General features: G+C 44.0%; 1 protein-coding gene across 2 annotated transcripts in view; it reads right to left on the reverse strand.

Moving 5' to 3' along the window:
• Nucleotides 1-900: 900 nt before the first annotated feature.
• Nucleotides 901-17,124, reverse strand: part of LOC138118096 (uncharacterized) — a 190,970-nt gene continuing 174,746 nt past the window's right edge. For both annotated transcript variants that reach the window (XM_069028885.1, XM_069028884.1), the window contains one exon: nt 901-2,262. In XM_069028885.1, coding sequence (XP_068884986.1) covers nt 2,226-2,262 — 37 coding nt within the window. In that variant the 3' untranslated portion in view covers nt 901-2,225. The remainder of the gene's footprint in view (nt 2,263-17,124) is intronic.

Below are 17,124 nucleotides of genomic sequence, written 5' to 3' on the forward strand. Positions count from 1 at the left end.
GCTCCCCATAATTAGGAAAGAAAAGCCACAGCATGGCCTTGGCAGTGGAATCACTACTGGGAAGGTGTGCCCCTAAGCAGCCAGGACCTTGGCAGCCCCTCAGCAACACAGACAGTCAGAGACAGTCAGAGACAGTCAGAGACAGTCAGAACCCAGGAGGCAAGGGGTAAGAACAGAGACAAGAAGATTATTAACTTTGGCAGAGCCCATCAAGTGCCCTTGCAGTACTGCCACCTCGCTGGGTGCTGGAACCCGTGTTGGGAGAGTGGGATGCACTGCTGTCAGTGTGATCCACAGTGGCAAATTCCACACCAATGAGCCCAGGCCAAGGGGAGATTCACATCCTTTGCTTTGCATATTCATCACCTTTGCATGTAGAGCTGAAACAACCTTAGTGAGGAACAGAGTAGAAGCCTCTGTCATTCTGCCTGCAGTATTCACCACTAGAGCTTTTCCTTCCTCTCACAAGCCACACATTTTCATTCCTTTTTGGTCTTTTTTTTTTTTTGTGGTGGTGATGGTGGATTTTCGCCCCCTCTCACTTCCTTTGCTGCAACATTTGTGCTGTAAGCTACAGCAGATAACATGACAGGTTTTCACCTGGCTGGTTGGAAGCTTTGCAACCAATAGTTCCTTACCACTTCCTTATGGGGTATTTATTTCCTCATGAATTTTTTGTACCTTCACAGATGGGACTGAACCATTTACCACTGTCAATAAGTCACAGTATCTAAACACTTGTTTACTGCCAGGCTGGACCAGCTGTGGAATTTTGGTGTGCTAAGGACAAAAGGTCTGAACCAGGGATATATTGAGCAATTACTGATAATATTATTCATATTTAAAGAAGGATTGGGGGGAAAGGAAGAGTTTAGAAAGTATCTGGGTAAAAACCAGCTGTACGGAAGCAGGACAGCTGCAAGTCTCAACTTCATACATTTTGCCTCATTTACTCCATTGATTTGCCCAGCATATTTTGGAATCAAGATTTGCTCAGCCTTACTAAGACCATCTCTTTCTCTTTCTCTACCCTTGCTCTCCAGAGCTGCAGGCTGAGTCCTGCTCATGACCCAGTGATGAACTTCTGCCCTGGGCATCACTGGATAAAAAAATCCCTCAGTTGAAACACTCAAGGGTACTGGTGCATCACTCTTCAGTGATGTTCTGGGGGAAATAGTGCTTGTTTTAGAAATGCTAAAACAAAAAGGCTTACGGATGCTGAGGGGTTTTTGTTGGTTTGATTCTGGCAGAAGCAGCTTTTCGATCCATTTATCAAGCTGCCTGCAGCTCCCATTTCAAGGCTGATGAAGATATAATAAACAGTAAGCCAAAAAAAGTCCTTTGAAAGGTGCACCCAGAGCAGTTTAATAAATAAAAGATCGGGGGGGAGGGAAAGAAAAATCATCAGTGCAAGTTTTGACTTTCCTCTGCTGTCCATTTTATAGCAGAAATTTAAATAAATGAATGGTGCAGGCTGGTGGAATCGCTCTTTCATTCTCAAATACCCTCTCTAAAAATTTCTGCTTGAGAATTCGTCTCTCTACAGTGTCTTCCTGGCTCATGTTTTGCCAGCTACCCTCCAGACTACCACCTCACAATTTTTAAGGATATCCATCAGATTCTGCAGAATCCATCAGACTCTGCAGAACCCAGAGCTTCTTTGAAAAAGCTCCTGCACTCCTGATGGATGAACACTCTGTGGAAACTCCAGTGCAATAAACCTCAACACTGCTAAGCAATGCCAGGGAGCTCAGGTGATCCCAGGTTTTATACTGTTCACTTCCCACTGCTTAAACAGAGGTGACCTTGGAGTTTGCACCAAGCTTTAATCTTCCACAGAGGAGACTTTGCTCCTGCAGAGATCCCTGGAGATCTCAGTCCTGTATTAGCTGTCAGTTGTTTCTCTGGGCACAAGGACAGCCTTTGCTCACATTGGGATTAAGTGTCATTTGCCAGATTCTCTTTTCCATTTGGATGCATAGATATCAGGCAAGCTGGGAGCCTTCTTAGGCCCTTGCTGGGGATTTTGTCCATTGACCTCTGGCATATGGCAATGAAGTTATGGCATGCCTTCCTGGTGCATTTTGGTTATCAAGGCCTGATGGACGCTCAGGCTGGAAGCCCAGGTTTGAGTTTCATCATTCTTCTGCCAGAAGCTGCCACCTGGTTTCTTTGAGTTGCAGGAACTTTTCTCCAGGTCTGATTCTGTCTTCAGATGCTTGGGGTTAAGGCTGATGGACTTCAGCAGACACCACAAAGATCCTGTGAGCAACAGAGAGAAGAAAGAGGGAGTTGCAGACAATAAAAAACATTAATAGGTGAGACACGGTGAAAGAATGGGAGGAAAGTGAGGACAAAAAGACAATCCCAGAGGAACAGAGAGAAAAATGGAAAAGGAAAGAGAGAAAAATAATTTTAAAAAAAGAAATTATTAAAGAACTGAAATGAGACTAAGAACAAAAGAAGAGAGAAGAAGGGGAAGTAGAAGGAAGGGTGAAGACAGAAAAAAGGCCCAGTAATATGCATAAAGAAAAATACATGCTGGTTTCCATTTTTTCATTAATGCTTCACCAGATGGAGACGGTATCAACAATAACAGAACCTCTGAGCTGCAGAACAATAGGTGAAATAATTCAAGCACCACTTTCAGATTAAAAAACAGTGAAGGGAGTTTGATTTATTTCCCAGTTTTTCTTTTCTTTCTCTATATATAGAAAATAACCTCATCCACTTACTCAAGTTCTGTGGCTCATCACTACAAAAATATAAATAAAAGAATGAAACCACTTCAGTGCAGACAGAAAATAAATCAGAAACCTCAGTGCATTTTCATTGTTGCATCTGGGTCCTGTCTTCACATTTATTTATCTTTAAATTTCTCCTTGCACTCTAGAGACCATATCCCATAAAATGCCGGGTTAACAAGTTAACCATGAATAATTCATGAGATAATTATAAAACATTTACACCAGAACATTATTATCTTGCAACTAAAAAAACCCCAGATACTTAATGTCCTCCAATGTTGATGGCAGACCTCTTGTGACTGCAATGTTCTTTATCACTAAAATTAAATGGAATTCATCTTCGATTTGCTTTGGTGCCTGCTAGCAGAGAATCACAGGAAAAAAGACACCCCCGGGTGATATGGAAACAGAAAAATACATAAATACACACACATATTTCTCTGGGTGTGTGTGTTTGCACACATATGTATACGGGATTTTGAAACATGCCCACTGAGGAGATCCAGTTTTAGTCTTCCTCCCCCAAACACACTCTGAGGCAGGAGGGACATGAGCTTTTCCACTGAAGGGATTGATTTGGAGCACACGTGGAGAGGACAAACACAGATCTGCAGCACTCTGGGCTGTGCCCTGAGGGACTGCAGCTTACAAGGTTTTCCTTCTCATCCTTTCCCGCTGTACAGGTGGTCTTTGGTCAGATCCTGTTCCTAAAATAAGCCTTGAGCTTACTCTGAAGTTAAAATAATAATAAATTTCGGTTTCACACTGGTGTCACCAAGATGAGGATTTGCCCTTATACACACATCCAAAATTAAGGCTGCCACATGTGTGGCTATAAAGCTCCTACAAAAGCATCACCAATGATGCAAATCTCTAGTACAGCCAGCATGACAGGCCATTAGGGCTCCTGCAGTTCTAGTCTGCATAAAAGCTCCTCTGTCGCCTTCCCTCTGGACTTGAGGCCAGAGAAGTGTCTGGAAAATTCTCCTGCCATCCTTCACCGTGTGCTGGTGATCCCCAGGCACCACAATCCGCCTGAGGGCTTTAATGGGCACACACAGAGAAACCTCAAGAAGGTTCTTGCTTAGATCACAGAAACTGTCAGCCTGTTGCTAGAGAGACCCGGGTTATCCAACAAGGACTTCTCCTCTCCCTCAGGAACTCAGGATAATGGAGCAGCACTAAAGCATATCTCCACTACAGAGCTCTGTCTGTGAGCGTGGGCTGCCATGCTCACAGGAGACAGGGAGCCAGCAAACCTTGGGCTGGCACAGCCAACTCGAGCTACAGTCCCTGGGGGAACCCAGGGTAGGGGAAGAAACTCCCCCAGGGAAAATGCAGGAAACACTCTTCCTTGTTCCTCTTTCTCCCTTTCTCCCTCTTTGAATGCAGTCAATCCACTCAGAAAACTACCTGTGCTTTCTCACAGACACATTTGCACCCAGGCTGAGACACTTAAAGCTTTTCTGCATGGAATAGAAGGGCAAGGGCTCCTCTTCCTCACATGGTTATTAAGAGGTCACTTTAGGGAATGCAACAGCTGCATCTACCTGGCAGCCAAGAGCAAGGGCTGGAAGCACCCTCTGCACATCTTGAATCCATGAAAATATCCCAGGAGATTCGGCACTAAGCGGGTGGTCAACAAACCTACCCAGAGCCTGAGGCATTACTGTTTGATTTAACCATGCACACCTTTGTTAAAGGATTAGGAGGACTCTATCATTGTGACTTTTGAATTCTAATTGAAAATTAGAATTTGTCCCATGTGTCCCATGCACACTACTGGTCTAGGACCTGGGAGGAGAGGTGTGTGTGTGTCCATGAGGGGTATGTGCATGTCTGTGAGGAGTGTGTATGTCTAGCATCTGCTTTGGGGCAACAAAGGGGTTCACAGCTCCAAAGAACCATGCTTACCTCCCATCACACATCAGCCCAGCAAACAACGTCGGATTTTACAAAACCAGTGGACACAGTGAGGAGCTGGGATTGGAATTTCAATCATCTCTGCAGACCCCATTTAGAAATCTGCCTCCTGTATGTGAGTGTCAACAAACACTCATGAAATCTCATCTCTGCATCAATTTGCAAAATAGAAAAAATGCTTCATGAACAGCAATACAGCCCTGTGTACACAGCTGCCAGCAGCTGCCCTCTGGGGTGATTCTTGTAATTTGCTATATTTCGCTCAGCAAGATGACATTTATCATGAAGAGTATCATCAATATATGAGCTGATGATGAACAGTTAAGAAGGTCTGTTATCCTCAGCCCTGAAGCACAGAGGGGTTTTGTTTTGGATATTCTTCTCCAGGTACCTAACTCAGCTACACAGCACCAGGATCTGCAGTCAAAAGAGTGGTGAGGCTTGGATTACCAGACTCTGCTGCCATGGATGGAGGGATGTAATCCCAATACCTAACTCTGAGCCCATCACTGACTCTTTAAATGCCCAAGAGTTCCATTTCTGAGCATTCTCAGTGTTTGTGTTACAGCGCAGTGCTGTCATTAAGAAAACAACAAGACTGTCTGTGAATGGCTTTTTAGGCTGTGTGATCCTGCAGCTAGAAACCACTAACAATGGTGCTAGACCTTGGCCAAGTCCCTCTCAAATATGGAGCTATAGACTCTTCCTCAAAGGAATTACTGCCTCAGAGAAGAGTTGGTGCCAGCAGGTAGGGAGAGGAGGGGACCAGGATGAGACAATTTTGACTGATCTTACAGAGTGTGAACGTACAGAGAGCTGAACTCAGTGCCAGCCAGCTGGTTAGAGACGCCACAGAGGAGACAGCCCTTCAGCTGATTCTTCACAACCACAGAGCCCCAGCCCAATGCCCGAGGACAATGGCAGTACAAGGGGACGTGTTTGAGCTCAGGCATTTGCTCGTGTTCTCCCTGAATGCCTCTCCCTAACATCTGAGACCATCTGAGTATGAAAGCTTCCCAGGGAAAAGAGCTGAAGACTGCAACATTCATTTCTCTCTGTAAGGACAAAGGGAGGATCGAGTCCAAGCTGTTTCTCCTCAAATCACGGATCAATCAAGCAGCTCTGGTGATGTCACTATCCCTGGCAGTGGGATCTAATTTAAAATTACCTCAAATCTGAAAGATTGATTTTCACCATCAGCATTTAATGTCTGCTGTATCTTTCTTTTCCCAGCAGAAAAGAAAAAAAGAAAGGAGGGGAGAAAGAGGGAGAAGGAGACGGTTCAGATTCAACTGCAATTTAGCATTCATTTGCATTTTTAAATTAGTTAAGCCATGGACCGTTGCAAAGCAATGACAGAGAATTTTTGTAATAATTAGTCTGCTGGGAGTGTAGAAATGGCTATAGAGGCAGGTTGCACTGAAAGAGGAAGCAATATCCCAATGCTCAAACTGGGATTTGCACAGGCAAATTTGCTCTCCCTCATATGGGGCCAGATCCAGCTCAGCAGACACAGAGAGCTCCAGCTCAGACAACTTCATCTGCACTAGACACTGACTACAGCCATGGAGAGAGAGGGTGTTCTCTCTCTATGATTCATCTTAACCTCATGTAAAAATCTAAATCAGGCCAGATTATTAGATACCTGGAGTGAGGTGAGAGCAATCTCACCATTGTTGTTCACAATATATAATCTTAAATTCTTCAGCCTCTTTGTGTGTGTCAGCCTCTCCTCAGTGGGCTCCACACATCTGACCTGTTCTCCCTTCCTTCTGCAGTTCCAACCACGATCCTCTTAGTGCCTGTAAGGAGATACATCCCTCTCCTAAATCCAGTGGACAGTCATCATTACCTCAGATCTGACAGTAAGTGCTCAGGGAAGGGGGAAGTGGAGGATTGGGAGGAGAATGAGCTAAAGGATCCCCAGTTTTGCCACAGGGACCTACCCTCCCTCAGCTCACAGAGGGGGATACATCAGCACTTCACTGTACAGTGGAAGGTGCTGCATATTCAGCAACCTGAGTCGCTGATTTTGCATCTCATGCTTGCTGTTTGAGATGTGTGAATATGGTAATGCCTCCTTCTTTGGGTGGCAGAACACGGCAGCACTAATGCTCACTTTGCTCAGCAAGGGGAAGAGCCCACTCGTGACTAAGCATGGCTTTAGAAACACTGCACGCTCGACCATCCTCAAACAACTCTCCATCACCCAGTAGATGTTCTTGGCTTCTCATCATTTTGCTGTCCTTTGCTTGCCCTGCTCCAAGAGCTGGCATCTGTTTCTCAGTGTGACTGCTCCTTTTTGCTTAAGTTGTCCCTCTGGGTGAACTGAAGCACAAGGAACATTCAGTGAATTTCCTGAAATCCTCCCGCCTGATCTGAAACATCAACCCTCAGTACATTTGTGTTTATCCAGCTTCACCACTGCTTTGTTCAAAAATCTGAACCCAATCCTCAGCACCAGCCTAGTCCCAGCAGCTCACCAGGAGCCATGGAATGGTTTGTTTTCTCTCAGACATGATGTGGGGTTACAGAGCATCAACATTTTACAGATATTTAGTCTGCAATGGTGTGCCACGTGCATACATATAAGAAACAGCAATTTTTAAAAAGTTTTACTTAATGTTTCCTTCCAAAGAGGTCTCCATGATGTGAAAATCATTGTACCTGCATCAAGTGCATTAACTCTATGACCACAAAATAGACACCCCATTATTCTGACAGCAAAGTGAGTGCAACTGGATTTCCCTGAAGGAACCCAAATCTTTACAGTTTTATTACCTTGTCACTCTGAGTTTCAGAGGTATCAATCACAAAAGTACATTTTGTTTCAGCATAGACTTAAGTGACTCAATCTAAGCTATCTCTTTTGAGGGCAGAAGAGCAAGCAGAAAATGAAAGCTAAAATAAATAAATGGCTCTACTTATATCATGGATACCAAGAGCAAAATGTGCTCTGCTTCACTTTTGTTAGTCACTTGTTGAACATTTGGGGCTGGCATTTCTGGAGTGTGTTCACCACTCCAAAGTTTCAGTTTCTCCCATGACATCAATGGATCTCATCTACGACAACTGGCATTGCCTTAAAAAGTTCGATTTCCTTGCTCACCTGTCATTTTGTTACTAGTCACATGTCCAAACTGAGGTAAAAGTAAGCACTTTCTAGGATTTTCTGTGCATTTTCCCTTAGGATATTCTTGGTTTCTTCCTATGGCAGACAACAGTTGTGGGATTTGTGCTTTACAGCTGTGGTGAAGGCTCTGGAAAGGTTTTTTTATGGAGTATACATGGAGCAAACCTGACAGTCCTGCTGAACTCTGGGTCAGAGTCTTCTCAGCTGAGCCTGGGCAAGTGACCTGCAAAATGTCTTGGTTTCTGTGGCAGTCACTGGAGAAACTCCCAAGGACCATTTGTCTCATCCTAAGATGGCTGTCCAAGAGAAATGGGATCAGTTTCTGAAAGTCTCATTCTAGTGCTACCAACCACAGAGCAAACCTATACACTTGTTTAGGCTAGAAGCCAACTTTCAGGCATCACGTTTAGGCCAGGGGAATACACTCAAAACGCCTGGGTATGTTTGCCTACGTACACAGGAGTGGACCCTTTCTAGCTGCTTATTCCTGAGTCTTTTCACAAAAGCATCACCTTGGAAAGGACACTATTTTCAGACAGAAGCAAGCCAGCCCAGATTTAGACTCATGAACTCTAAGGAAACATCCACATCCCTTACACTCCCTGTGATTATGAGGGTGTCTTCCCTGTGGGACAGCAGCTTGTGTAAAGACAACAGTGAAAAGAGACAGAAAGGAGATAGAAGGAGCTTCAGTGTGTACCAGCGGTGAGGACAGATCTGCATTATGACCTCCCTTTCGGAAAGACTGGGTTATAAGAAAGCTTTTCTGAAACTTCTCTAACCATCCAAAGGCTGCCTGAGTCGTTCCCTGCGGTATTTCTTTGCCGAGCATCTCCTTTTGTTCCCAGCGTGGTGCTGGAGTCGGGCAGAGAAGCTGGAGGGGCACACGGGCCCATTCCCAGTGCCCTCTGACATGTCCTTAGACCCTCACCCGCTGAGGCACAGTAGTCTATAATGATGTTTTTCTGGATATTTCCATATGTGTAACGAGCAGTGCAGCTATCCCGCTGTCCCAGACAGTACTTTTCCATAAAAATAAGATCCCGTAAAACTCGCACCTTTAGACAACCCTCACTCTGACATAGCCCCAGTCTCTCTGTTTTACAAAATAAAGGCTTCAGTGTTCATTCTCCTGAGTTTTGCTGTGTTATCTGTGTTATCTGTGATTGTCTTGGAAACCCAGCTCACCCTGAGGCCAGCTATTAACATCTTTCAGCATAACAAAAGCCCTTATTGTCCCACTATTTCACATGCATTCTGTCAAGACACGCAGATGAATGAGTTACCAGGGGGTAAGTTTGGGTATAAATTTACAGGGCCTCTACTCCATCATAATTGTCTGTATTCATATTCTCATTCTTCATGCTCATCCAGATGTACTTGGAAGTGATTTGTCCTCAGGAAAAAAAAAGGGGTTGGTTGCTTTGCATCTGCTCTGTAGAAAGAAAGAAAAGGATGCCCTGGGGCTTCTTGAGGAGAAGCTGACATGCTGGGAGGTCTCCCACTACCCTTCCCTGGGAACGTGTCCTTCCTTCTGTGGCATCCATCATGTCTATTGCACGTTGTTAGAAAATGGTTAGTGCAAATATGAAATCAGCTATTTAGTTTGAAAGACAATCTTCATCCAAGTAGCTGAAGTGTTTCAGTTGGAAGAAGATGTTTTAGCAGGGAGAAAATACCGAATGGGGTTTTCTACACAAGAATTCTTGACACTCTGCACATATGAGCAACCATCCATAAAGGACATGCACTTTACATCACCACAAGACTTCTTCAAGCCCAGCTACAACATTTCTCCAGAGATACAACCCAAGAATACTTCACAATCTGTATTTTCGCATGTGCACCAAAGCTTTTGTTAGCGTGACTATGATGGCTCGTGGGCATGATTTGCTCACATTCCCAGCTGACAGCCAGACCAGAAAAATCTCACAGTTTATACATGCTCCCTGATTCCTTTTATTCTTTAGAGGATTAACTAAGAATCCCACAATGGCTCCAATGACTGTTGTGCTCTCAACGAAGAAGCAAATAATTGAGAACACTAAATACCCATTATAACTGGTAAATGGCAAAACAATCCCTGGCAGGCAAGTACTGGAGAACTCACCGACCTGAGGGAAGCCAAGTATAATAAAGATCATCTTCAGAGAGATGTGCCATGAAGGGCACTTATCTCTCTACAGCAGTTCAAGGCACCCTTCTAACCCATGGTGCCATTTCATCCTGGATGAGAACAAAACTAAAAGATTCCTCGAGTCCAGCTTGTACACGCACGCAACTTAGTCAGTGTTCATCTGCCATGTGAGTCCCCTGACTTCAGTCATCTTCTGCTCACACTTGTTTTATTCTTTCTGACTTCTCACCCAATCCGCTAATGCTGGAATTGCTCTGTAATTGTGAGTGCCATATGGTGCCCTAATTACTGCAGTGCTTGTTGTATTAATGTGTTAGATAATCGAAATGTGGGGAGAGGAACAACAAGGAGAGTCAGGCATTTTGAGGGGCAGGCTTGCTCAGTGAACATCATTTACTAGAAACAGCTCCAGGATGCCAAGAGCCACCTCCAGGAAACAAAAAATCCTGGGCGTGGGAATATCAAAACCATCATCTGCCTGGGGTCTCACGTAGAAATGTGACTGGGGTTGGTTTTTATTTCTCTTTTTGATTCAATCTCCCTGTGGCTAGAGAGCATGACTGTAGTTTATAGGAATAGAAAAGTATAATGTTATTCGAGATTATGACATTGTTATTCTAATTTGTAAAAAAAAAAAAAAAAAGAGGAGGAACAAATAGAGGATGATACAAAACCCTTGGGCTGGATTCCCTTTCTGGCTTATACTGACATAGATAACATGCAGAATTGGGAAAGACCATATTAACAAGGGAATTAAAATGCACTATTGAATTTGCATTGCTAAATAATGCAAGATTTAAGAGGCATAATCATAAAACAGTTTCCCCCTGAAATTCCTCTTTTACATTCACTAACTTGGTCAAACCCTCTCCCTCGTTCAGATTTCGCTGATAAAAAAATTACTCAACTAAAGGCTTTAGAGTAAGTGTGGGTTTGTACCATTGTAGGGGATAATAGGTTTTGTTCTAAAAGCAATGTGCCTTTTCCACAGTGGTTTTACACTTGTGGATGTTCAAGGGCAGAATGGACAAGCAGCTACAAGAGGAACCCAGGGCAGCTTACTGAGAATCACATTAATCTTAGGAAATCCTGAGCTGACTATATTCAGAGACTAAAAATGTTATGGAGGGAAGATTAAACAAGTTTCTTCTATTCTTATTCTTATTCTTATTCTTATTCTTATTCTTATTCTTATTCTTATTCTTATTCATTGTTATTCTTATTCTTATTCTTCACCAGATGTTTGCTTATGGCCTCTGCTGAAGACCCATTACTGATGCTGTCAGCCTCCTCTGAAGGCTCAAAAATATCCATTCCCCAGTGACCTCACAGACTCAGCTGCACCATGAACATCTTCTATGCACTGCAAGTCTGATGAGAAAACAGAAGATGGTGAAGATTATTCACCAGAAGGGAACTCCCTGCATTCCTGCCAATGCCCTAAGCAGTAAACAGAGACAAAATGCTACAAAAATTACAGACCTGGCCCTTGGCAGAATTATTCTCAAAGTTTTTCCACAAACTGGATGTGATTTACAAGATGGACAGAACAAATCCCAGTGTGCCAAGATCAGACACTTTATGGTGGAATGAGGATGTGTTCCCACTGGAGTAAAACACCTAATTGACCCATAACCTATCAGTGAAACAATAGAGAATAAAATTCCCAGTATAATTGGGTTATAAATCATTCCTTTGACACCAGGACCTGGCAATTAATTCTGAGTATCTGAGTGTTTATTCTGACGAAATACAGTGGGTTAGCTATATTTAAACTCTTTGCCTGGTGCTTCGAGGGGAAAAATGACAACTGTGCATTGGTGATTTATTTCTCCACTTTACTTGGACTGTAAAGGTGTGAAGACAGAGCTCTTAAAAGCAATCCTTGCAGGGGCCCACAGGCACTGTGCAAGTGCTGTCCCTCCTGGCCCAGCTTCCTGGCTCCCAGTCAGAACAGCTGGTGATGGGCAATCACCTTCATCCTCTCCATGATGCCTGCAATAAAGTGCTGGCTTCTCATTGCTCTTTGAAGCCCATTTTGCCCACAGGAATTTACCAGGGTCCCACACAGGCAGCCCACACAACAAAAAATTCACACATGTACACACAGTTCCTCAGGTCACGAATATTCCTTTGCCTTCATGACTTCCCTACATTGTATGAACATTTTCAGAGGTGTTTAGGTGCACAATGGACAGAGGGCACGGTCAGGGCCAGGGGGGATGGTCATTCCCCAATGTCCTGGTTTGTGAGGCACTCTATTTCCTCACAAGAGGAGCAGAAATGGTTTCTCAATGAAGTTTCAGGAGAAAGTCCTTAAAATTAGCAGAAGGACTGGTGTGACATAAAGACCAGACCTGAGCTGGGGTTGAGATCAGTAATCATGTGTGAAAATATTTTGTGACAGTTTTGTTTAGGCAGGCATTTAGCAGATAAAATGAAAAAAGCTACTCCCATCATCCACAGAAGGAATAGGAGCCACCTACCAACCCTTTCCCAAAAGCATGTGGCCAGGACAGAGAACATGACCGGCAATTTCCTTTTCCTGACACTTATTTCCACTTCCATCCCTCCAGGAAGCAATAGCAGGGCCATCCCTGGATCTCTGCAGCTGTTCATGGCTCGCTCTGTGCCAGAACAGTGGCCTCAGTGACAGCAGACAGGAAGCAATACAGGAATATCCTCCCTGTGCCATGGATTTACAAGGACAAAATATCTTCTGTGGCTGGCTTTTCATTAGCAGAATTGCACAAAGGGAATTCTGAGGTTCAGGATGCACCATGTGCATGTCCAAAGCAGACAGAGATGCCCCTAACAGACAATGAGGCACTGAAGTCTGTTAAAAGGGAGAGGGAAAGATAAAATTTTGCACCATGCTGTTCTCTTAAGTTATCAAAGGAAATCTGGAAGCTCTGGGCTCTAATTGCAAATCTGGTCATGGAAATGCAGCTCTAGGGGAAAAAAGGACCTAAGAATTAGAGCTCTTTCTAACTGAGATCATGGAGAACAGGTGAGCAGCAAGGATCTATCTGATCACAGGAATTAGAATGGATTAATCATTACTTCCCAGTTTGGGCAGTGCTGTCTAGAACTGTATTTTTAAAGCACATAATCCTGATGGTATATCTCTTCTGATTAGCCCTTCAAAAGAATATTCATGTAAGTTGGAGCTGAAGCATCTCTGCTACAGAATTCTGATGACATAATAGGTCATTTTAAATAAATGATTTATCCAAGTGAAATAAGTCCAGCTATTTAGGGCAGGTCACAGTGACAAGTTACTATGGCATCTCTAATGTAATTTTTACTATCTCTTAGGTCAGGGAGAGCCTGTTTAAAGGCAAAAGCTCTTTGTAACAGCAATTTGCAAAACAATGAGAGGAATATGCACAGCATGGTTTGCTGATAAAGCAGAATTTTGTCAGAGTATGACATTATTTAAAGGTTTACCCTGGGGGCACCAGCTGTTTTCTAAAGCACTGCTAAATGACAGAAGAAGATACATTTACACACAATACAGGAAGGGCCAAGAATAAAACCTGGAAACCTTTTATTTGTAAACAACAGCACAAATACAAGAAATCTGTGAGCCCACAGATAGGATACTGATGCTAGAGAGACATTAACCATTATGTGTGCCCCTTTGTCAAGAAGGGAAAGCCTCAGGAGGAGGATATGAGACAGCAGCTATTTTATCCTTTATCAGTACACAACCACCAAAGATGCTGATGTTCAGTACTTACTTTTTTATCCATTACTTCCTGTAATTTTTTCCTCCTAATATTTCAAACTGCAACTGCTTTTTGCATCGTTTTGAGTGATGTCTAATACTTAGATGAAATGAGGGCTGGGGGCAGAGAAGTATCAATGCAGAGATAGCACTGCTTTAACAGGCTGTGGGCCTTAGCTGTAAGTATGCTATCAAAAATTAGACCTACAAAATCCATCAGGAGAGCAGCAGCTTTGCCAGCAGCTGTTACAAAGGAAATAAGGAATAAGTCAAGGCCAATAACTGCTGTTGGGATTAGACTAATTCGTAGATGGTGGGACCAACAGTGTCTGTGAAAAACGAGAGCCCACATGAAACCACTCACAATATCTTCAACCAGAAAGGGAAGGGGAGCAGAGAAGAAGCCTTGGACTTGTTTCTTTGCTTGGCCTCCAAGCTCTGGAAAGGAAGCAGGAGAAGAGGGAAGCAAGGCATGACAGCATATTGACCACAAGCAGTACGTTGGACACTTTTCTCCCACGTCCCTCAAACCTGTGGTGCTGATGCTGCACAAGGCCACCCTAGATGTGACAGCAAGGAGCCAGCAGCTCCAAAGCCAGAGGAAAAAAGATGTGCACAGCACAAAGGGAGGAGAAGACACAAGGAGAAGGGAGCAACATAGACCTGAGCCAAAATAAACAGCACCACTTGCCTGAAGGGCCCTTTGTTCTGATACCATATGTGAGTTCTGATCACATCAGCCAGGTCTCCAGGAGAGACAATTCCTTGTACAGCATCAGCAAATTACTCCAGTCTGCAGTTGTGATTAGTGCAAGAGAGACAAGTAAATGCAATCTGGCCAATTATACACTGAGGAGAACAGGGAAAACAAACAAAAAGTCTCTGAACCTGCGGGTGTCAACACAAACATAAAAGACTGATAAGCTTGTTTTCTTAAAGTGGGACTGTACCTGGTGAGATCAGGGAATGGGAGTGATGCTTCCAGCAGCTGCTTGCAGGAGGTCAATACACAGCCCAGGGGTCACCCCAAACATCCACGTGAAGGCAGAGCCACAGGGTTCCAGCACTTAAATTTGTTTTCCCATTCTTTTATCTGCAGTGAAGCCTGTGTTGGCAGCCACATGGGAAGAGACAATTATATTTCTGTCAGTGGCTGCAGCACATCCTGTGAAATCCTGTATCCCAAAGTCTCAAAAGCCAGGTCAGAGAGTTTGAGGCTGAACACACTGAGGAAAATGTGGAGGAGATTAACACCTTATGGACCCATTACATGGATTGCAAAGCCCCCAAACCATTTTATTCTCTCAGATTTTTCACTTGAGCACAGTTCAGCCTTGCTGCACTGTGCAGGAGAACACACACACAACCCCTCAGGACTGCAGCTGCAGTGGAGCTGAGCATCAGTGCAGGCAGGAACAGGGGCTGATCCAAAACACCAGCTTTGTGACCTGCTGCTCTGGTAGAGCTCTGGGAAACAAGAGAGACTGTAGAGAAGCCCTTTTTTGCTGCTCCTGATGAAATGAAGTGTTACTGCCCACTGAGACTCTCCCTGTGTTCTGCTGCTCAAATACAATTATTACTCCACCCTCAGCAGTGCTTTTGTGCCCGTCTCAGCCCAGGGGCTGCTTTCTCTGCTGTATCTGATCTTGCATTGCCACACAATCCACAGGAATTGCTCCAGCCAGACCTCAGCAGACCATACAGAACAGAGCAGAACTACAAAAAAATCACTGCGTTCCCCACCTCGGAGCAAAGGGAAAGTCTGGAGGGAAGAGATGCTCCAACTTGTTTTCTAAATAGATTCTTTTCACACTTTCCAATCGCTCACTCCAAGCTTCATAAATACCTGCAGGGTCAAAACCCTGTCCTCAGGAGCTGGAGCAGTGACCTGGATAAGTGACAGTCAATACAAAGTCCTTTCTTTGAAGCAATTGCCTCCAGTACAATCTTTTGCTCATTCAGTCTTCTGTTTTCTTCAAGCAAAATCTGCCAGAACTGACTATTTCCAATTTATTTTTTCTTCTTCCTTCTCTATTTTATTTTGTGTGTTGTCCCAGTCTCCCTTCGCAAAGGTGTTACCCTGGGGAAATTCATGTCCTTTGTACTTTTTACTCTGTGCACATAGTAGAACATTATCTGCATAATTTACCTTACACCACATGTTGTCCTCCTTCTGGCTAAATGTTTATCTAAAATAAATATATATCCTCATCATGTACACTGTGAAAAAGAGCCAAAATGCCTGTCCTATGTGAGAACCTCATAATATCCAAAACCTGAACCACCAAGAATGTGTTAGTTCTGTCCTTCAGGTCACCATGTAACCACAAAGCTGATCCTTCTCCTCCTGCCTCTCTCTGCATTTTTCAGTGCCCCGTTCCTTGTGTAGATCTAATGAAATCCCCACAAGGTGAATCCAGATAAAATCTGGAATTTAGACAGAGCCCACGGATCAGGGGATTTCAATGAGACAAGTCAAAAATACCCATCTTCCTTTAATGCCTTTTACCACACCTCTGCATGGCAGGGTACGAAACAGCAGCAGATCTGTGGAACTGGGGAGGGCAGAAACATTTTTCATGGACCAGTTATCATGAGTAAAACATCCAGACCACACGGCAGAGATGTCAGTTCCATGCTTCCTCTCCAGGAGCACAGCTGCCAGCCAGTGCAGCTCTCACTGTGCAGGGCAGCTGACACAGCACTTGACCATGTTTTGAAGTTAAATGTGCTGGGGCTGTTGTGGGCCAGTCAACACAATCTCCAGCCAGCTTCTCTCACACTCTCTTGAGCATGAGGACAGCACGGTGCTCTGCTGATGCTGCTGGGATTTCTAGGTGTTTGTAGCTACGAGCAAGAAAAATTGTCAGAAAAACATAACAAAATATTGAAGCCTGAGTTCTTGTAGCAAGCTTGAATCACAAACTTGACCGTATATCAGGGTGAAAACATGTCCTGGATACCGGGGCAATATTTATTTCCACATTAACACAATTAAAAGTGAATGTGATGTTTCTATGTTTCCTCCCATTTTCCCTTCTGATGATTTGCCCCAGTTCTGTTCTTTAGCCCAACATTCTTATGGTCCCTATTTTGTGTCATCCTCACCAGCTCACCAGCAGGATCAGAGCCCAAGGCTGGAAGGTACTGGGCCGACCCCATCTGAGGACTGAGTCATAAATTTGCAATAAAAGGCATATTCAAGTCCAAGGTGTGGAATTTCCTCCAAACCCCCCACACTTCTGTTTTCTACAGATATTTTTGGATGGCCTGAATTGTCCTTGGAGACTCTAGATATCTCCAAATGCCATTTCTAGGATCAGGTCCCTAAGGTCAGGTGTTTGGTACCACTTCAAATAATCAAGGGTCTCCCACTGAACTTCTGGACGTGCTGGGTCTCCAGAAGCCCAGTGTGGACATACCAGATAATTTTGGGAATCCATAGCAGCATTAA

This window comes from Aphelocoma coerulescens, chromosome 13, assembly GCF_041296385.1.
Source record: "Aphelocoma coerulescens isolate FSJ_1873_10779 chromosome 13, UR_Acoe_1.0, whole genome shotgun sequence".
NCBI classification, from domain to species: domain Eukaryota; kingdom Metazoa; phylum Chordata; class Aves; order Passeriformes; family Corvidae; genus Aphelocoma; species Aphelocoma coerulescens.